The sequence below is a fragment of the Cyprinus carpio genome, chromosome B22 (assembly GCF_018340385.1).
Source record: "Cyprinus carpio isolate SPL01 chromosome B22, ASM1834038v1, whole genome shotgun sequence".
Lineage (NCBI taxonomy): Eukaryota > Metazoa > Chordata > Actinopteri > Cypriniformes > Cyprinidae > Cyprinus > Cyprinus carpio.
In genome coordinates, this window is record NC_056618.1 from 34768576 (window position 1) to 34791891 (window position 23316).

The 23316-nt window shown below is 36.5% G+C and overlaps 1 protein-coding gene across 6 annotated transcripts in view; it reads right to left on the bottom strand.

Moving 5' to 3' along the window:
* Positions 1-1426: 1426 nt before the first annotated feature.
* Positions 1427-23316, bottom strand: part of LOC109070717 (NACHT, LRR and PYD domains-containing protein 12-like) — a 70799-nt gene continuing 48909 nt past the window's right edge. For 4 of the 6 annotated variants that reach the window (XM_042748844.1, XM_042748841.1, XM_042748843.1 and 1 more), the window contains 5 exons: positions 21050-21223; positions 14811-14984; positions 9232-9405; positions 2253-2426; positions 1427-2140 (listed from right to left, as the gene is read on the bottom strand). In XM_042748844.1, the coding sequence (XP_042604778.1) occupies positions 2134-2140; positions 2253-2426; positions 9232-9405; positions 14811-14984; positions 21050-21223 (703 nt within the window). In that variant the 3' untranslated portion in view covers positions 1427-2133. The remainder of the gene's footprint in view (positions 2141-2252; positions 2427-9231; positions 9406-14810; positions 14985-21049; positions 21224-23316) is intronic. The other 2 variants (XM_042748846.1, XM_042748845.1) reach the window with 2 other exon arrangements.

Genomic DNA, 23316 nt, shown 5'->3' on the forward strand with positions numbered 1-23316 from the left:
GGTTTGGGGTGCCATGTCATCTGGTGGTGTTGGTCCACTGTGTTTTCTGAGGTCCAAGGTCAATGCAGCCGTATACCAGGAAGTTTTAGAGCTCTTCATGCTTCCTGCTGCTGACCAACTTTATGGAGATGCAGATTTCATTTTCCAACAGGACTTGGCACCTGCACACAGTGCCAAAGCTACCAGTACCTGGTTTAAGGACCATGGTATCCCTGTTCTTAATTGGCCAGCAAACTCGCCTGACCTTAACCCCACAGAAAATCTATGGTGTATTGTGAAGAGGAAGATGCGATATTCCAGACCCAAGAATGCAGAAGAGCTGAAGGCCACTATCAGAGCAACCTGAGCTCTCATAACACCTGAGCAGTGCCACAGACTGATCGACTCCATGCCACGCTGCATTGCTGCAGTAATTCAGGCAAAAGGAGCCCCAACTAAGTATTGAGTGCTGTACATGCTCATACTTTTCGTGTTCATACTTTTCAGTTGGCCAAGATTTCTAAAAATTCTTTCTTTGTATTGGTCTTAAGTAATATTCTAATTTTCTGAGATACTGAATTTGGTATTTTCCTTAGTTTTGGATTATAATCATCAAAATTAAAAGAAATAAACATTTAAAATATATCAGTCTGTGTGTAATGAATGAATATAATATACAAGTTTCACTTTTTGAATTGAATTAGTGAAATAAATCAACTTTTTGTTGATATTCTAATTATATGACCAGCACCTGTATTTCTGTTTGCTTGGCTGTTTCCTTATAAAAGTCCAGAAATGTGTCTAGTTTTTCGTCAGGTGTTTTTTTTTAATTTTTTTATTATATGATGTCATTATGTTGCTGTCTTGCCACCAGCCAATTGCTGCATTGCTGATTGTGGTTTCGCGTATCGATACATAGCCCCTTTAAATCCAATCCAATAATGCACAATTATCTCAGATAACTCAATCCAGCCATACTAATCATCTAACGTGCATTTGAAGAACGGATTAGCCAGATCCTTGTTAGCACGATGATATCATCTTGGATGTGACATTTCATCTCTGATGTAATAAGCGATGTATGAAGAACGGGCCCCTGGTTTCTTATTTACACAGAAGAACGAAGGAAATCAGCACGTTGCAATTGCAAAACATAATTCTGTATGATCGGCCCCTAACTGTGTGGGGATGGAAACTTGATTTGGGCAAAAATCACTGAATCCAAAGTACCATAAGTCATTGGCAATTAAATGAGATTCACAACCTTTGAGTTGTCAAAAAGTGGTTTGTGTGTGAATAGTGGCACTGCATTAATTTAGACACAAGCAGCTCAAAATCCAGTGTTTTCAGTGTCTCAGAGTGTCTACTGTAGAGTGAGTGTGTTTGCTGTAAATGCTGCTGCACATAAACAATATATTTGGGAGCACTGTCACTCATACAAACACAGTTGTTGTTAAGTTGTTTTATTGGCATGAATAACATAATACAAATGATTTGCCAAAACATTTACAGCTTCAGAACATGGAAATGTGCTAAACATTAAACATTAATAATACAAAATTAAATTAAAACTACATATGAATGTGTTTAATAATACAATCAAAAGGAAGACGAGGGAGAATAAACTGGAATAAAAATATTCTCCTGCAGGTGTTATTCCTGCAAGTTTGAACTTGAATTTTGGATTGTTGTCTTATGTATATTGTGTCTAGTTTAGAAACTACAGTATGTAGGTATCTCACTCTCTTTTTCAGCTTTGAAAATTACTCATTTACATACTGGTGTTTCTCTCAGTGAGGATTACTCTCACTGAGGATTATTATAGTTATCTTATTGACTTATTGTTTTGATTTGTTTTAATGAATGAATTAAAGCCTGTAATGGACAAACAGCTGGCATTACATTTGGAGGGACTATATTAATGGCTCAGTCTACAGTATTAACATAAAAATTAAAAAAAAAAAAAAAAAAAAAAAAACTTTATTATTAGCCAGATTACTCCAAGTACCTAGTGTTTGGAATACAACTAGAATATGTTAATACTGTTCTGTTCTTTTAAACTGCTGGATCAGTATCTGCATTTATCCAGGTGACAATCTTGTTCAGGACGTGTTGTTTTAATTCACTTGTTTGGAGCTTGTGGAGTTTCCACTGTCAAATACTGTATAATATAGAGAAAGATAATATACACTAAGATCTGCTTTAATATAAGATAAGTTAACAAGTATAAGTAAAGATAAGTAATAAGTAAAAGCATTAACTCAAAAACTTACTATAGTTTCTCCGGTTTACAGTGTGGATCCTCCAGTAGAGCAGATAGCAGCTTCACTCCTGATTCTCCGGGCTTATTATTGCTCAGATTCAGTTCTGTCAGGTGTGAGGGGTTTGATCTCAGAGCCGAAATCAGAGCGGCACAGCCTTCATCTCCAATACTGCAGCCCCACAGCCTGCATAGAGTGAAGAACATGAATGATCTCTGTGTTTAAACTTTAGGCTGAGAGTCTGTTTGTGTGTGATTGTATGAGCACTACATTTTTCTATACAGCAGGATTGGTGCTATAGACATTTTACCTTGCCAGCACAACATGATTCCTTAATTGTGAGACTGAACTTGTTTTCCATCTAGAATTTTTTAATGTTCTGGGAATGTTTTCAGTGCCATGTTTTATTTTTGTTCCCAGAATTTTCTGCTAACAGGTAGGATAACATTCTCTAAAAACACAAAAAATGTTTATTGGTAACATTATTTTAGTTCAGCCAAAAATGAAAAGTAAGCCATAAATTACTCACCCTAAAGTAATCCTAGGTGTATATGACTTTCTTCTTTCAGATGAATTCAGTTGGAGTTATTTTAAAAATTGTCTTTGATATTTCAAGATGTTGGATGCAACTCAGCGGGTGTTGCACTCCATCGGTCCATGAGAAGTTTAATAAAAAGCTCATCCATTAAAAAAAAGTGTCTCACACGGCTCCGGGGGGTGAACAAAGGCCTCCTGTAGTGAATCGATGTGTTTTTGTAAGAAAAAATATCCATATTCAAAATGCATTAATCACTTTAATCTAGCTTGCACTCACAGTTGTAAACAAAGCAGTTTCGGGGGAATGATGATGTGCTACAGAAGGCCTTTGTTCATTCCTTGGAGCCGTGTGAGACGTGTATGTGCTTTCTATTAAACTTCTCATGGACCGATGGAGATGGATTCGTATGAAAAAAGAAAGTCATATACACCTAGGATGACTTCAAGGTGTGTAATTTATGGGCTAATTTAGATTTTTGGGTGAACTAACCCTTTAACCTTATTTTAATACATTTTAATAAACATTTTAATAAACATTTTAGTGGGAAGATTCCTGTTGCACTATATGTGGACTGTGTGGATGTGGATGTGAAATTTTGGTTAAAAGTGAAAACACAGCCTTTGTTTGATGTCAGTCCCTATCACCATTAAAGGGGTCATATGATGGGATTTCAATTTTTCTTTCTCTTTGGAGTGTTACAAGCTCTTGATGCTAACTTTGATTCTTGTTGTAGGCCAATGCAACGCAAAAGAGGACACAACCAGAAATCAGTGGTTAAGTTGTATTTACAACACTGTTCCAAAACAGTTCAACCCAAATATTCAGATGTTTGCAGTGCATTTTATGGAGAACTGTTTCTTGATCCTGGGAAGGCTGTGCACAAAGGCTGTTTCTAAGTGGGGCAATTCCAACTTTGCAAGGACAGTCTGGTGCTTCTGACTCACAGTCTGTAAGTATGTTTACATATTTAAATAATTTGCCACTGATGATTCAAACAAGTGTTTTGAGCAGTGTAGAGTAGTGCTTGTTGTTTGTCGTTTCTCTGATCACAAATGCAGACATGGTTTTATGTTTACGCAGCGTGATACGCAAATGCAATGCATAAAGAAACAGTATAAGTCATAATAATCAGTAATTATGTGCCCTCTGGATGCTACAAATGTCTTGTTTGTAAGGGGTTTTGTTGGTTTTGTCTGGTCGCACTGGGACTCTGCATCACAGTATGTTAAGTGGCATAACATTCCCATCACACGCTTGAGGCATTCGGCCAATCACAACACACGGGATAGCTGACCAATCAGTGTATACCTTGCTTTTTTAGAACGATGAGCTTTGTAAAAATCAATGCATTTCAGAAAGGCGGGGCATAGAGGAGCAACAATAATGTACATTACGAGGAAAATAATGTTTTTTAAACCTTAAACCGCATAAACACATTGCATTACACCAAATAAACAAAACATTGTTCTTTTTAGCAACGTTATATGACCCCTATAAATAGCTCCAAAACACCTCTTTACCAGCTTCAAATATTGACCAGATTGGCTTTATTTTTGTCATTCATTCACAAAGGCGCTTAATGAGATAAACAGAGATTTAGATGTTGATGGTATAATAAAAAAATAATAGTTTGGTTTGAAGTCACCATTGTTGTGAAAAGTAAAATGTTAGTTTTTATTTGGCTGCTGTAACTGTGTTTATGGCATAAAACAACAAGAGAACATGTTATCAGATGATGTTGGCTACTTGTTGATGTTAATCATCATGTTATGACCTGATCAGCTGATTTCATCCAGAGTCTAAACTATGCTATTAATTTCATTTTAGAGTCTGTAGTAACGCATTTCAACAACATGAGATGCAGCAGTGCTTTAATCTGATTTTTTTTATTTCTATGTGTAATTTTAAAAACACATTGTTCATGAATAATTTTGAACCAATGTATGCTTAAGCACAAACAAACATCAATAATTAGTCTATGAATCTCAACAATGGTCAAGTCAAGTCAAGTCACCTTTATTTATATAGTGCTTTAAACAAAAAAGATTGTGTCAAAGCAACTGAACAACATTAATTAGGAAAACAGTGTGTCAATAATGCAAAATGACAGTTAAAGGCAGTTCATCATTGAATTCAGTGATGTCATCATGCAGCTCAGTTCAGTTTAAATCGTATCTGTGCAATAATTTGCAATCAAGTCAACGATATCACTGTAAATGAAGTGTCCCCAACTAAGCAAGCCAGAGGCGACAGCGGCAAGGAACCAAAACTCCATCGGTGACAGAATGGAGAAAAAAACCTTGGGAGAAACCAGGCTCAGTCGGGGGGCCAGTTCTCCTCTCGCCAGACGAAACCAGCAGTTCAATTCCAGGCTGCAGCAAAGTCAGATTGTGCAGAAGAATCATCTGTTTCCTGTGGTCTTGTCCCGGTGGTCGTCTGAGACAAGGTCTTTACAGGGGATCTGCCTCTGGGGCTCTAGTTGTCCTGGTGACATGCTTCATGCCGAAATGCATTCTGGGAGCCATGGTTTAGTTTTGAATGATGATCAGGCATATCCCCATTGCTGAGATTCATAACCTGAGTCTTGATGTTTGTCTTAATGACAAAGATTTTTTTTAAATCCTTAAAGTGATATGACTAAAACACTGCTGGATCTCAGTCTCCTTCCATTTTCTGTCTGCCGTGCTGCTGAGGGTTTTGTGAATGTAACTCCTTGTAGCTTCGCTTTTCTGTTTAATCTCTATCTTACTATCACTCTCTGTTGTTTAAAGTGATAAAATAGAACATAATCCCCACCATCTTTCTGATATTATATATATCAAACTAATCTAATTAATGTGATCGTTTACTTTTATTCTAAAACTCTGAGTGTAGCTCGTTAGCCGGTTAGCTTGTTATTCGCATTTCCATTCACATCTATTGCTGTTTTTTTTTCCTTTTCTGTCTTGCTCGGCTTTTTCACGAGTGCATCAAACAACAGTGATAAGTCAAAATCATTCATCAATCAAGGTGAGTAATGGCTTCTTCTCCTGCTATTATTGTTTGCGCCGCTTGCCACATGTATAGTTTAGCTCTCTCTGTCAGCGACAAGGGATTCACATGTGATAATTGCAGGGAAATAGTTAGACTGACATAGAAGATTTAGAGAATTAGAGACACGCATCCAAAAAAACAACAACATTATTTTGTGTATTTGGTGTAATGAAATGTGTTTATGCAGTTTAAGGTTGAAAAAACACATTATTTTCCACATACTGTACATCATTGTTTCTCCTCTATGCCCCACCTTTCTGAAACGTGTGGATTTTTACAAAGCTCATCGGTCTGAAAAGCGAGGTGTGCTCTGATTGGCCAGCTATCCAGTGCATTGTGATTGGCCGAATACCTCAAGCGTGTGACGTGGAAATGTTACACCCCTTAACATACTGTGATGGCGACTCCCGGTGTTCTAACAAATAATGCTACCTATCAGATTATGCTACCAACACTGTATTTATCCTACTGTAAGGATAGGTTTAGGGTTGGGGTAGGTCAGCGGTTCTCAATTCTAGTCCTCGCACCCCCCTGCTCTGCATATTTTGTATGTTTCTCTTATGGCTTCAGATGTTTGTTCTATTCAAACGTAAGTGCCCTGTGAAGTGGACATCACAGGATATTTGGTTATTCTGTTATGGTTTGAGTTTGAAGTGTATGTTTATTTTAAAGTTCATTGGATTTTGTGAGACAAATTTAAATTGTATTTATTTACAGAGGTATATGATGTCACACTTGTCCGTATGTGAAGACGTTTCACAGTGCAAATCCATGAAAGAATGTTCTGAAGTGAGGTAAATTTCAACAGATTTCCCATCAATGGGAACACAGTTCATGCACGGAGCTCACTTCTAACTAGCTGATTATCTGAATCAGGTGTTTTAACAAAGAAAGACGTGCAAAATATGCAGAGCTGGGGAGAGCGAGGACTGGAATTGAGGGTAGGTGTACATGTTAATAAAGGATTTTGCTTCCGAGTTATGCTACTATCTGTTTTAATGGGAGGTAGTAAAATCTGACAGAGTAGCACAAATCGTCAGAACACCGGCGCGACAAGACAAAACCAATAAAGCCCATTACAAATGAGGCATTTTTTTTTTATCCAGTGGGGACATAATTACTGATTATAATGACTTATACTGTCTTTTTACACGTTGCATAGCGCTGCGTAAACATGAAATCATGTCTGCATTTGTGATCGGAGAAACGACAAACAACAACCACTACTCTCTACACTGCTCAAAACTCGTGTTTGAATCATCAGTGGCAAAGCTTTTCAATTACAACAAACTTACAGTTTGTGAGTCAGAACAGCCGGCATGGTAGTATACTCTTCCAGGATCAGGAAACAGTCCTCCATAAAATGCACTGCACACATCTGAATATTTGGCTTGACTGTTCTGGAGCAGTGTTGTAAATACAACTTAACCCTCTGGGGTCGACAAATGTGGATACGCGTTTTCTTTTCTTTTCTTGATAACCCCAAAAAGAACTTAAATTATACTTTCAGTTTTGATTGTACAGATAAGAGCAATACATAAAATTTGTAAAGGGTCTACTTTTATTTGTATACACGCATAGCAACAACACAACTTTGTCCATTTACAAAATAAAGAAAACAAACAGGATGCGCTGTATGCTGTCTTGGTCTGCGTGATCTTCATTTAGAAACGCGTCATTAAAATGAACTGTAACTCAGCAAATACTCAACAAAGAGACATGAGAGACATATAGTGCCCTCCATAAGTATTGAAACAGTAAAGACAAAATTGCTTTCTCTGTTGTGGAGTCAAGACATTTGCAAATATGATTAAAAGATGAATATGGGACAAAACTATTTAACTAAACACTATTAGACAAAACTATTAAAACTATCATTTTACTCTTCTTCTGAAGTATTCTAATTTGTTGACCAAATTGGTGGGCTTTTGTTAAATGTGAGCCAAAATCATCACAATTAACAGAACCAAAGACTTAAACAACTACAGTCTGTGTGCATTGAATTTATTTAATACAAAAGTTTTTACAATTTGAGTTGAATTACTGAAATGACTTTTCCGCAACATTTTAATTTATTGAGATGCACCTGTACTACTATATAGTACATACTATTATATACTATATATAATATACACTATATACTACTTCCGGCATGCTGCTGCGATGGTGTTGCTGACTAGTGCTCTGAGGAAACTTTGCTATTTCTTGTGTTATTATGTATTATTAGTGTTACTTCTTATACATGCTTCTGCTCAGACAGTACAGACTGTCATCCAGTATGATGGACAAACACTGCTGGACATCCAATCTAACTTAAACTTCGGTTCGGAAACAATGCCACCTCGGAACTCTAGCTGCAGCATTTACGCGCTCCCATTGCTGCTGGCCTGCATCCTAAGACGCCGTCGGAAAAGGAGGCAAGGCAAACGTGCTGGAATTCTATGCAGATCGCGGAAAATAAGTTTTAATTCTCCTCTCCCTACGACCTTTTTAGCCAACATTCAATCTCTGGATAACAAACTATGTGACACTGTCACACAAGGGACATATTTTAACCGCTCTATTTATTACAGTGATTTTATTTATTATAGAGTTTTAATTGGTTTACATGTTCTTAAGTCCATTTTATGCCTCTTAACCATTTTAGTGTGTGTGTGTCTTTAAGAACTGTATGGTTGGCCTGTCAGGTGATCAGTCACCTGACAAGAAGCAGGAGCACTATAAGAAGAGCAGCATGGCAAACAAACAAGGAGGCCATTCACAGCTTCCACTCACACCTGGACTGTGGAGTTTCTTTTTCATTGGACTTACCTTTCGGGATTACTTCCAGCAATTTGGATTGTATAGGCAGACACTCACATTGGGACTCAACAACACACTGGGATTCTTGGACTGTTTTTAGGATTTGGACAAAATAACTGTATTCTTTTAACAGACTGAGTTCATCTGGTTTTACAGTATTGTTTTAAAGTCTTTTAATGTGAACCAGTAAATACACCAATCTTATTAACCGTATTTCTAGTTTATGTCATTATTTTAACACGTTTTAACTCTCACACAGAAAAGTCAGATCCCATTTCAATTTTAGTAACCCAGCCCGCTGGACTGACCATTACAACTTGACAAACTTAACGCGAGAATCACATTCCATCGGGACATTCGAAACAGCTGCATTCTGGTTTTCTGTGAGACATGGTTAACCCTCTGGGGTCTAAGGGTGTTTTGGGGGCCTGGAGAAGTTTTGATATGCCCTGACTATTGTGATTTTTTTTTTCAGTTGCTTATAAACATATGCATTATTATTAGGCTGATTAAGGGTTAAAACTGAGAGTGAGAGGACAACAAACAAAACCACTGCTAAAGAAAGTAATTTATCTTTTACTTAAAACCTTTTATTTACTGAGATATGAAGAGACTCACTGTAGTTTCTCCAGTTTACAGTGTGGATCCTCCAGTAAAACAGCGAGTTGCTTCCCTCCTGAGTTTCCTGGTTTATTAAAGTTCAGATTCAGTTCTGTCAGGTGTAGGGGGTTTGATCTCAGAGCTGAAATCAAAGCAGCACAGCCTTCCTCTTCAATACTGCAGCCCCACAGCCTGCAGAAAGTGAAGAACATGAATGATCTTTAAAGGGGTCATATGATGCGATTTCAATTTTTCCTTTCTCTTTGGAGTGTTACAAGCTCTTGGTGAATAAAGAAGATCTGTAAAGTTGAAAAGACTAAAGTCTCAAACCCAAAGAGATATACTACACCCAACTAAAACGGCTCATTCTAACACTCCCCCACATGTCTACGTTACGATGTGGGAAGATTTGCATAACATCGCCCAAATGTTCACGCAAAGAAAGAAGGCGTAACTTTGATTCTCGCCATAGTATTGTTGCTGCCGCCAGCACCGCTGTCATGTTGTGGATAAAGTGTGTATTTTGTTGTGAATGCGAAACTACTTTGTTTGGCCTTCCAAAAGAGGACACAACTAGAAATCAGTGGTTAAGTTGTATTTACAACACTGTTCCAGAACAGTTCAAACCAAATAATCAGATGTTTGCACTGCATTTTATGGTGAACTGTTTCCTGATCGTGGAAAGGCTGTGCACAAAGGCTGTTTCTAAGTGGGGCAGTTCCAACTTTGCAAGGACAGTCTGGCTCTTCTGATTCATAGCCTGAAAGTATGTTTACATATTTAAAGAATTTGCCACTGATGATTCAAACGCAAGCTTTGAGCAACGCAATTACAATGCACTGGATAGCTGGCCAATCAGAGCACACCTCACTTTTCAGAATGATGAGCTTTGTAAAAATTTACATGTTTTAGAAAGGCGGGGCCTAGAGGAGCAACAGTAATGTACATTTATATGAAAAATAATGTGTTTTTAACCTTAAACCGCATAAACACATTGCACTACACCAAGTACACAAAATAATGTTCTTTTTAGCAATGCCATATGTCCCCTTTAAGATTGTGTTTAAGCTTCATTTCCAAAAATTCGTACCCTGAATATCTGAGACCCATATATGTGCTACACTGAACTGACCCAGACCCGGCTATTATTTTGAAAAAAAGATGGACCCGAACACGGGCGGGAAGACACAGACTTGACTGGACCCGATTGGCACATATTGCACAGCAAATTGCTATTTATAAATCTCAAACTTTTTTTTCTTACCCAATGTAAGAAGCCTTCTCCCTTGTACTTGACTGTAATGCACACATTCCTCGTCGCCCAGAAAGTTCCATCTATGTTATTCCTCTCTTGCAGATTGAAATGCTTAATCCACTCATTATTCCAACATTAACCCTCTGGAGTCGATTAACACGGATACATGTTTTGTGGCAAATTCTCCTGATAAGACTTGAAAGGAACTTAAATTATGCTTTCAGTTTTGATCGTACAGATAAAAGTAATACATCAAACAAATCTGTAAAGGGTCTACTTTTATTAGTATACACGCAAAATAACAATAAAACTTTGTGCATTTATAAAATAAAGAGAACAGAGTGCGCTGTCTGCAGCCTTGGTTCTGTGTGATCTTCATTTAGAAACGCGTCATTAAAATGAACTGTAACTCAGCAAATACTCAACACAGAGACATGAGAGACAGATCTATAAAAAAGCTTGACATGTCTACTTTTAAACTGAATAAGTATTATCAAAAACAAATATTCTGTGATAAAGTAATCCACATGAAAACAACGCGATGTCCAGTCTTTCATGTCTCCCTTCATTATATCTAATGCGACGAGCGCGCTAATGATATTATAATCATCCACGTGAAGCTCGCGGTGGGTAAACGCCCACTTCACAGCAAACAAAGCAGCGAGACTGTACTTCACATTTTTTAAATGTTACTGTTTGCTTCGGGCTGAGAGGAATAAGACATAATTCACCTCAATAAGACCGCTGAGAGGAATAAACTTTGGATTACCTAAGAAAGAAGAATGAAGTGGCTTGACCCAGCAGAGATAAACATGAGAAAGTCTTTTTTATTATTAATCTACTTGTATTAGTTTTCATATAACTTGTACACATTTTACCAGTTAGACTTTTTCCTAACTATAATTCCTGACCAAATGTATAATTAGGTGAAATATCATGAAGTTTATCAATGTTTCATGATGCCAGGATGTTTTATTTTTTATGTTCTATAACGTATAGACAGCAATACGATATAAAAGTAATATGAGTTATAATCTTGCTAGCTTAATGTCAGTAAGAATGATTAGACAAAACTTTACTGTGATAACTGCTTTCTATTTGAATATATTTTTAAATTTAATTTATTCCTGTGATCAAAGCTACATTTTCAGCATCATTACTCCAGTCTTACTCCAAGTGTAACAATACACACTATACCATTTAAAAGCTGGGAGTCAGTATGTATATATATATATATATATATATATATATATATATATATATACATATATATATACATATATATATATATATATACATATATATATATATATATATATATACATATATATATATATATATATACATATATATATATATATACATATATATATATATATACATATATATATATATATATATATATATTATAATTATTTAGCACAGAAGTGATGATAAATACAATAATCATGTTAGAAACTATGCTGTTCTTTCAATTAATCAAAAAAAAAACTATTTTCAAAATTAATAATAATAACAATAATAATAATAATAATAATAATAATAATAATAATAAATGTATTTTTGAGTAGCAAATCAGAATATTAGAATGATTTCTGAAGGATTGTGTGACTGGAGTAACGATGCTAAAAATTTAGCTTTGAAAGTCAGCTTTGATAGTTCCTAATAAACTGTTTAACTGCACTCGCAAGTGAAACTCAAGTTATTTTGTGGGATAATTAAATATATTCTAAATAAACTACAAACATAAAAATATATACATTTATTTTGTCCTCACATTCTTTCTTGTAACTCTTCCCTCTCAGTCTCACACCTGGCTGAAAGGCTCATTATGCAGCTCATTGTTACATGTTACAAAAACAGCATTCTTTCATCTTAGAAACATTGCCAAGCTACAAAACATGTTACCTGTTTCTGATGCAGAAAAGCTAGTTCATGCATTCATGACCTCTAGACTGGACTATTGTAATGCACTGCTAGGTGGTTGTCCTGCATCCTCAATAAACAAGCTACAGGTAGTCCAAAATGCAGCGGCTAGAGTCCTTACCAGGTCAAGAAAATATGATCATATTACCCCAATTTTACAGTCTCTGCACTGGCTACATATCAAGTTCTGTATCAGTTACAAAATATTATTACTTACTTATAAGGCCCTTAATGGTTTAGCTCCTGCGTACCTAACTAGTCTTCTACCACGCTACAACCCATCACGCTCCCTTAGGTCACAAAACGCTGGACTTTTGATAGTACCTAGGATAGCAAAGTCCACTAAAGGAGGTAGAGCTTTTTTGCATTTGGCTCCCAAACTCTGGAATAGCCTTCCTGATAATGTTCGGGGTTCAGACACACTCTCTCTGATTAAATCTAGATGAAAAACACACCTCTTTGGCCAAGCACTCAAATAATTCATCTCATAATTTTGGACTGCAGTTATATCTGATCGAATGCGCATTATTATTCTTTAGCTTGGGTTAAACTAATTAATTTTACTTGGCTGGAACAGCAGCTACGCTAATTATGTCTCTATTTGTTTCTCTGTTTTGCCACAGGATTTACATCCCGTGGTAACTAGGATTTACACAAGCTCGAGTCTGGATCCAGAACACCTGAGAAGAGATGATGCCAACTCCTCAGAGGACCTTAGATGATGCTAACCCAGAGAGAGCATACAGAACTACCACATTTTGAAGTGCTGTCAAGAGCATGCCAAACCAACAAGTGGCAAAATATAACTCAACTGTAAAGCTATGTTGCCCAATCAAAAGCCTGAAAAAGTTTCCAATAGGTAGAGATAACAGCGCAGTTTCCAATGTCACAAGCCAGAATCTCCGGTTTCACTGTCTACACGATAACACTGCAACTAGAGTTTTTGAAAATCTTCACCCTGGCAGGAGTTTTAAAAAATGTCTGTTTCAATAAGGAGGTTCAGCCAACTTTGAGTTAAGACTTGAACTCTGAGTTGACTTACCCTGAGGTGGGAAACTCTTAAGTTTTCGGTGGTCATCAATGCATCCAACCACACTGGAAATTCTAATTATTGTGTTTCTTCTAGAGGTCGCTGCAAAATGTTATCAAGTGAATGTCAGGCACACCTTCATTACCGCTCTGCAGACAGCCGCCTTACTAATGTGCTCTGCATCCCCAATATAGAAAACTACCAAATAAATATGCATGTGGATATGGCACAAAAAATGTAACTCCCTACAAATTAATACAGCCTCCTCATCTACAGTAAAAAAGGACATGCCATTTTTGTCACTTTTGTCTGTTGTTTAAAGGGGGGAAGTGGGGGAAAATGGTTTTCCAAAAAAAAAAAAAAAAATCTAGATGAATTTTTTTTCCTCCATGTTGGATAATTTTACTTGTTTTAAGTAAAATGTACTTAAATGTACTTGCTTCCCCCAAGGAAACAAGAATAAACATCTTAGGCTACATTATTTTTCTTATATAGAAAATGCATCGTGATTATTTTTAGATATTTGTACTTGAAATAAGACAGAAATACTTAGTAAGAAAATCATTTTTGCAGCATGAATGAATGAATGAATGAGGTATTTAAACATCGCTTACAATTTAAAAAGGGGGAGGAGACCGTAAGGCCAGGTTAGGGCATAGAGTAAGTTACCACAATAACTGACTCCAAGTATAAGTTACATCTCTTTTAGAAATGGGCTTGACTTACCCTGCTTTCTCAGGATTGACCTACCTCCCATTCTGAAACGGAAAACCCAGAGTTTCCCCTCATTTCAGGGTTTACATACTCAAACTTTTCACTTAACCTCCTTTCTGAAACAGGCCCCTGGTGCTGCGTTAGCATGTGGAAGAACGGCCAAACTGCACTGAAAAAGCTGAGGGCCTAAGTGAGAATTATATAAACACTGGGAGTGTTAGTTTAACACTGGAGGTTTTACTGTGTGAAATATAATGTTATTGTTTTTTTTAATGAAACAACACGTTGCACTGCATCCTATATACACAATCAAGCCTTGAAAAAAAATAGTTTACCACCCCTTTAAAGGAATACATAAAATATGGTCATAATTTACTTCCATAACCTGTATGACCATCTTTCTTCTGTAAAACACAAATGAAGACATTTTGAATATTGAGTAGTTTGGTGCCATTGCCTTCCACTTGTGTGGACAAAAAAATAAAAAAATAAAAATTATTTCTCAAAATGTCTTCTTTTATGTTCCTCACAAGAAAGTCTTACTGTTTACTAATTACTTGAAGATAAGTAAAGTGACGACAGAACATTTTTGGGTAAACTATCCCCATTAATTGTTTTGGTTTGAAAGTATATTCACACAGTTTTTCTGTTTTATAATATAACAACACTCACAGTAATTTCTCCAGTTTACAGTGTGGATCCTCCAGTAGAGCAGAGAGCAGCTTCACTCCTGAGTCTCCTGGTTCATTGCGACTTAGATTCAGTTCTGTCAGGTGTGAGGGGTTTGATCTCAGAGCTGAAATCAGAGCAGCACAGCCTTCCTCTCCAATACTGCAGCCCCACAGCCTGCAAAGAGAAAGAGAAAAACAAGAAAGTCAATAATTAAAGGTTTGTTATTGAAACAGTGTAACACTATTAATCTCCATCTCTTCAGTAAAAATATGTCAGATTTGAAATAGTTTTCCTTGACATTTTCATTACATTTACATTTATTCATTTAGCAGTTGCCTCCAAAGCTACTTACAATTGAGAAATACAACAAGCTATACATCATAAGAGACACATAAACACAGGTAGTGCTCATAATACAAAGTTTCGCACATTATTCAGATTAGAACAGGCTAGTGAGGGAAAGTGATAGATATATACTATTTAATGATTAATTTGTCAGTCAAATATTGTGTGCATCTCTAATAAATACTCACACAAATCTCATTATTCCAAATTGTGATACTAAAATAGTTTATTATTTTCATTCTTTAAACGTTTTTTTGTAGTATATTGTAGGCGGGGTGTGAGATATATGTGGCGCGAAGGGGTATTATCTGTGTTGTGAGAGATAAGGATATACTGCATACCAATGTACATGTTGAGGTAATCATTCCTTATAGTTGCACAGCCTGTTAGGATCTATAAATACTATTAAAGTGTTAGAATTAAACCTACGCTAGTCTACAGATACACTTAGATCCAGGTGCTGTAACAAATAATTCTACCTATCAAATTATGCTACCTACTGTATTTTTAATATTGCAAGTTTAGGTTTGGGGTAGGTCTTGGTGATCTCCTGTGACACTCTAAACTAAGCAACTATTATTTTTGCATGCCACCTAAGTTCTTTAGCCCTCCTGGCTATCTGCGCTGGCAAATCTTCAATGTCACGGCTATGACGAACAAGGTGTGGAAAACGGGCAGGTGTTGCCATGAGACTAAAGCTAGCATTGGCTTCGGGCTGTCCTTTTCATTCTGGGAGTGTTCGTTACATGCTTGACACTGGCTGCTGTCTGCAGATATCACAGCGATCATTGGATTCTATCGAGTTTATTCAACCTGATTTGTCGGATGTACCAACTTGGTCATGGTGATGGACTTCTCCGTGGATTCAGTGAAGGAAGGCCAATCATCATAATCTACGCGTGATCCATATTTCTTCTTCAGTTCAACAGAAACTCCCACAGCTCAGGATGGTCCTTGCTAACGCCCACTTCCTTGTCAACAAAACCTTCATCTGTAATGATTTCATTGTTTCAAACGACTTGGGACTTTTTCTGCGTGACCGAGTCATGAATAAAAACAGGTGACTTAAGTCCTTTCTCTGAATTAGTCCCTCCTGACTTTGAATTTTTTAACACTCCCTGTCTTGCTGGACGAGGATGAGGACTGGTGACAATTTTTAAGAACAAATTACGATGCAGACTGCTGTCTACTGCTAATTTTACTAGTTTTGAGTCTCAGCTAATTCACTTAAATTCTTCTAGACCTGTGCTAATCAATTTACAGACCACAGGCAACTAATAATTTTATTGAAGAAATTGCTTTCTGGGGGAAATTTGGACCAAATATGACAACGTTGTACTGCTGGGTGATTTTATTATTCATGTCTGTTGTGTTGCTAATGCTTTAGCCAAGAACTTTTTAAATCTTATGTCCTCATTGAACTTTGTACAATGGGTAAAATGCCCCACTCATTCTCTTGGTCACACACTAGATTTGATATTGAGCTACAGCTTATCTGTTGCTGATGTTGAGTGCTGTGATGTTTCCTTTTCTGATCATATACCAGTGTTGTTTACCACTCTTCTTCCTTCATTACCTAGCATGACATCAACTCAGGTATGTTGGTCTTGTATTTTGAATTCTCAATCCTGTACTGATTTTTCAAATATGTATCTGGAGGTTCATTAACCTTTTATTTCAGATCCTATCACTTCACATTCAAGTGTTGATGAACAGTTGAAGATTTTTAATAATAGGTGCTCCAATATCTTAGACTTAATTGCACCCCAGAAGATGGGTTTCAAGTGTCATACAAAATGCTGAAAGATTCATTGCACAAATTTCAAAAGGGTGCCAAGGCAGCAAAAGCTAAATATTTATCAGAAAGTATTGCCAAAAACTTACATTGCTCTAGAACACTTTTCTCAACAATCAATTCTGTTTTAAACTCCTCAGTGCAGATTTTTCCTGAGATCTCACCGTTACAAGGTGAAAATTTTCTCACGCATTTTGTAGGTAAAGTTAATAATGCTAAGGCTCAGTTAGCTATTATGGCGAACCCCGTTTTAAATCCAAATTAAAATCCACTTTTTCCCCCTTTTACGTTATTCCATCACGATTTGTTAAACAAATCTTTGATACCATTGGTTCAGACTTAGTGTTTATCATTAACAACTGTCAGGGACAGGGACTGTACCAGAATGTTTTAAAGTAGCTTCTGTGACACCAATTTTAAAGAAGTCCACACTAGATACTGCAGTTTACTCAAATTTTAGACTGATCTCAATTTTGCCATTTTTATCTAAAATTTTAGAAGAAATAGTACTTACGCAATTACAAAGCTATTTGAGTACTAACTGTATCTCTGATATTTTTCAGTCTGGTTTTAAAAGTTTACACAGCACAGAGTCTGCCCTTCTGAAGGTCTTTAATGACATTTTACTATCTAATGATTCTGGTAATACTATGGCCTTAGTGCTTTTAGATCTCAGTTCAGCGTTTGATTTTGTTGACCATGGTATTCTGCTATCTCACTTGGAGCACTGCATTGGTATTAGAGGCACTGTACTTGACTGGTTTCGGTCCCTTTTGTCTAACAGAAGATTTTCAGTCAGTATTGGGCAATATTCCTCTTCTGTAGCATATTCTTCATGTGGTGTTCCTCAAGGTTCAACTTTGGTGGCATTATTGTTCTCACTGTACATGCTACCCATTGGTTCAATCTTTAGTAGATTCAATGTGTCATATCACTGCTATGCCGATGATACCCAGCTTTACATACCACTTAAGCACAATGAAACATCCAAGCAACTAACAGCCTGTCTCCAAGAATTAAAAACATGGCTTACCAATAATTTTCTGCATTTGAATGACGATAAAACTCAAATTGTTCTGTTTTAGGCCTAACAAAAAAACTGATCTAAGCACCGTTGATCTGGGCTCTCTTTCCCACTATTGCAACTCGCTATATTATAGGCTGCCTGTCTCATCTATTCATCGTCTGGAACTTATCCAAAATGCGGCTGCTCGTTTGCTCACAGGCAGTCGCAGAAGGAATCACATTATGCCTATCTTGTGTTCATTGCACTGGTTACAATTAAGTATTGCATTCAATTAAAAATTCTGCTATTCGTATACAAAGCTCTAAACATTCTTGCTCCTCCATATCTCTCTGAGTTGATTGTAGTACAATATCCAGCTAGATCAATCAGATCACAGACTAAGCATTGGCTTTTGGTTCCCAATTAGATTGAAATGTAGGGGTGACGGAGCCTTTGCTGTTGCTGGCCCCAAGCTATGGAACAATTTGCCATTATCCATCTTAATAGCTTCTTCAGTGTCTGAGTTTAAAAGTCTTTTAAAAACATATCTTTTCCTTCTTGCTTTTAATATTTGTGACTGGTTTTCTAATGACGTGTTTATTCTATTGGGTGATTGAATCATTGTACTGTGTACAGCACTTCGGTATGCTTAGGTTGTTTTAAAGTGCTCTATAAATAAATTGAACATTGAACATTGAGGGTGTTTTGGGGCCCTGGAGAAGTTTTGAAATGCCCTGACATTTGTGTTTTTTCAGTATCTTAAAAAAACAATTATTGGCTAAAGTCTGACAACACCATATTCAGCACAAACTGGACTACAATAATATGTGAGCAGCATGAATGTTCCTTGGTTTTTAAGAAAACAACGTTTATGCATGGTTAATGAAAAACTTAAATTTTTAAGTCACTGAAATAAGGCCATAAAACACATACAGAACAATTGTTAACAAGATTTTTGAGAACTGGATGTGGTAAACTATAGTTTTTGCTAAAAAATGATGTGAAAATCATCCTGTTCATTCACTCACAGAAAACAGTATATTAATTTAACCTGTTAACTCGCACCTGGATGCCGGTGCACTGAACGCTCTTAAGCTGCTTTTCACTGTCTTTAAACTGTGTTTTAAAAGTTATCAGAAAACTAATAAGTAAGTCACTGGAACTAGCATGATCACAAAATGAACATTTCTATATTTTTATAAAAGGTCCCGAATAAAAACCATTATTATATTTTTATGAAATAGGCCTATGAGGAGCTAAACTCTCGAGACCAAACTTATGACAGATAAAATATGTTACTAAATAAATACACGATTGTGATAGAGCCTTGTATGATGATCATAATTCACATCGGATCAGGTTATTTCAAACACTCGCTGCTGTTTGAAAGTGAGTTTTGAGCTAAAATGTTTTGAAAAGTCTTTAATGCTGATGTTAGCTGTTAACCCTTATGAAATGATTTGCGGCGCTGACGCTCTCCAGACGTGGAGAAACTCCGCCTTTGTTCATAACAACTCCTCTAGCCCCCACTGGCCCACTTTGGGCCAAGTTTTTCATTGGCCTGAAAAACAGATGAGGCACGATCAAGCCCCAGAAGTGACAGTGGCAACACGACTGGCCCTGGCACACACTAACATGCCTGCTTTTGGCCCGACAGTGGAAACGCTGTTTTTGTTTGCATGTGTCAATGTTTACGAATAGATTCAATGAAAAGGGACATAATTAAAAAATATCAAACTATATATCATTGTAAAGGTCTAAGCCTTGAGCATCGACAAAAGATTACTGTTTTTCAATGGAAAGCTTATAAAGAATATATTTGATAAATGTATGTAAGCAGTACACATCAAAACATGAATTCATCGTAATAATGAGTCATAAACGTTTCCACAGCTGTAAACCCCAGTTAAGTTAGAAAGGTAAGGGTCCACCGAACAACATTCCATAGAGCAATTTTAGTCCAACGAAACAATATTGTTGTAATATGGATGGTAATTCCTTTGTTTTCATCTCATTTCTTCTGGAGAATTATTGTTTGTATCCGTTATGGAATAACTTAAAAACATAAAAAACTGCATCTTGGTAGTAAAAAGCAACATGATTTTGTAGCATACAGTGTCACAAACAGAATGAGACCATCCACTAAATGAAAAGTCAAAGATATGCAGAATATTGTTTATTTAAATTCTGGTGCTCTCTCGTGATTGCTCATGACTCACGCTGTGACGCAGCTGTCATCTGATCGGCTTTTTGCGCAAATAATTCTTGGTAACACTTTACGTTAACGGTACATGAATTACCACAAATTCATGCATAAATTAATGTGTGAATTATGCATTACTTCATGCATTAATAGCTCATGAAATATCAGGAAATAACGTGAGTTTAAAGTCTTTCATTCATGACTTCATGGATGCACAACACCTTTACAAAGACATTAAGTAAGGTGAGTACATCATCATGATTCATAATTTATTACGCATGATCATGATGTTTTCTTTGTTCACAAAAACAAGGTCTTTACAATCCATTCTGGATAAAGCTATGCTTATGGTACATGACTGAAAAAAGCCAAATTTCGTGCATGTAAGACTATTTGAATTATTAAAGGAATATACAAAAATCCACATTACCTCATGCATACATACAGGCCAGAACAGTATATCAATTAACGTGAGAACTAATGTTTTTAATTAAATATGATATGAGTTATCAAGCATGTTCATATCTTCTTCATAGTAGCCTGCAGGTAAATGGACCGACCACAACACTGGCCAATCACATGAATATTTTAGTGATTCACACCTGAGAAACAAGGGCATCCCATAATGGGCCATCGATATGAAAGTGACTGAGGCAGGTAAGAGTATTATAGAGTATAATAAGTGTATTATTTGTATTTTATTTACAACACAGTATAATAAAAATATACACAGTGGTCAAGTAGACCCTTTGCAGTTTCAAACAATACCTTATTATTACCTGTGCGATCAAAAATTTTGTATTTTTAGTTATTTTCACAGTCATCAAGAAAATTAAAGACAGACCACACTGGTGTGGGCTTCTACCCCAGAGGGTTAATATAACACTCACTGTAGTTTCTCCAGTTTACAGCGTGGATCCTCCAGTAGAGCAGAGAGCAGCTTCACTCCTGAGTCCCCTGGTTTATTACTGTTCAGATTCAGTTCTGTCAGGTGTGAGGGGTTTGATCTCAGAGCTAAAATCAGAGCAGCACATCCTTCCTCTCCAATACTGCAGTCCCACAGCCTGCAGAGAGAGAGAAAAACAAGTCAATTATTAATAGTCATGTTTTATTTATCTCCATCTCTTCAATAAAATGTTTCAGATTTGAAAAGTGTTTGTAAATCTTTATAAAGTGATGAATATTCTACACTGTAAAAAATTATTACATATTATGACATTAATGACAAATTACAGTAATTCACTTTTTTATGCAGAAAAATTACTATTTTTATACAGTTGTCAGAATCATTCATCAATCAAGATGAGTAATGGCTTCTTTTCCTGCTATTGTTCTTTGCACCACTAGCCACATACTATAGTTTAGTTCTCTCTGTAGGCGACAAGGGATTCACATGTGATAAATGTGAGTGAGAAAAAGGTGTGTGATCTTGCAAGTACGATGTCAGACACTGTAATATGCTCTGGTCCCCTCCCTGCTTACTGTGGTAATGAGATACACAGCAGACTGTCTTCACTCAATGGCTGGATATCTAAGTCGTGCCCGCAGAATAACGTAGGTTTCATAGACAATTGAACAAGTTTTTGGGGCAGACCTGACCTGATGAAAAGAGATGGTCTTCATCTCTTTTGGGGTGGTGCCGCTCTTCTGTCTAGAAATATGACACATAGTGTCATAGAGTTTGTACTTGACTAACTGGGGTCCAGGTCAGGAAGCAGACAAACTGGCTAATCCGACCGTCTGCTAGCTGAACTAGAAAATGCAAAAAACATCCAAACCAATTTAAGAGTAATCATTTTAATTGATGTTCAACAAATAAAAAATAGATTTAATATGGATAAACAAATGATGAAGCTTGGCTTATTGAATATCAGGTCCCTTTCAATGAAAGCACTTTTTTGTAAATGATATGATCACTGATCATAACCTAGATGTGCTCTGTTTGACAGAAACCTGGCTAAAACCTGATGATTACATTATTTTAAATCAATCTACCGCCCAAGATTACTGTTATAAACATGAGCTGCGTCCAAAGGGTAAAGGGGGAGGTGTTGCTACAATTTATAACAATATTTTCTGTATTTCTCAGAGGGCAGGCTTCAAGTATAATTTGTTTGAAGTAATGGTGCTTCATATAATTTTTTTCAGTGTTTCAAGTGTTAATGATAAATCCCCTGTGATGTTTGTACTAGCTACTGTATACAGGCAACCAGGGCACCATACAGACTGTTACTTATTGTTGAAATCATACTCTAGATTTAATACCGTCACATGGAATTGATGTTGATGGTGTTGAAATTATGCAGCCAAGCAATGATATCTCAGATCATTATCTAGCTTTGTGCAAACTTCACATAGCCAAAACGGTAATTTCTACTCCTTATTACAAGTATGGTATAACCATCACTTCTACCACAAAAGACTGCTTTGTAAGTTATCTTCCTGATTCATCTAAATTCCTTAGCTCAGAACAACTTGAAGATGTAACAGAAACTATGGACTCTCTCTTTTCTAGTATTTTAGATATGGTTGCTCCTTTACGCTTAAGGAAGTATAAGTAAAACAGTCTGACACCGTGGTGTAATGAGCACACTCGCACCCTAAGAGAGCAGCCTGGAAAATGGAGCACAGCTCCTACAGAATGCCTACAGAAAAGCATTAAAAACTAGAGATCTGATTACTTTTAATCTCTTTTAGAAGAACACAAACATAACCCCAGGAATTTATTCAATACACTGGCTAAATTAACAAAAAATAAAGCATCAACAGATGTTGACATTTCCCAACAGCACAGCAGTAATGACTTTATGAACTACTTTACTTTATTCGAGATTGATACTATTAGAGATAAAATTGTAACCATGCAGCCGTTAGCTACAGTATTGCATCAAATAGTGTGCTATAGATCCCCTGAGGAACAATTCCACTCATTCTCTACTTTAGGAGAGTAAGGATTTTATAAACTTGTTAAATTATCTAAACCAACAACATGTATGTTAGAGCTTATTCCATCTAAGCTCCTAAAAGAGGTGCTTCCAGAAGTCATAGATCCTCTTCTGACTATTATTAATTCATCATTGTAATTAGGGTATGTCCCCAAAATCCTTCAAACTGGCTGTTATTAAGCCTCTCATCAAAAAACCACAACTTGACCCCA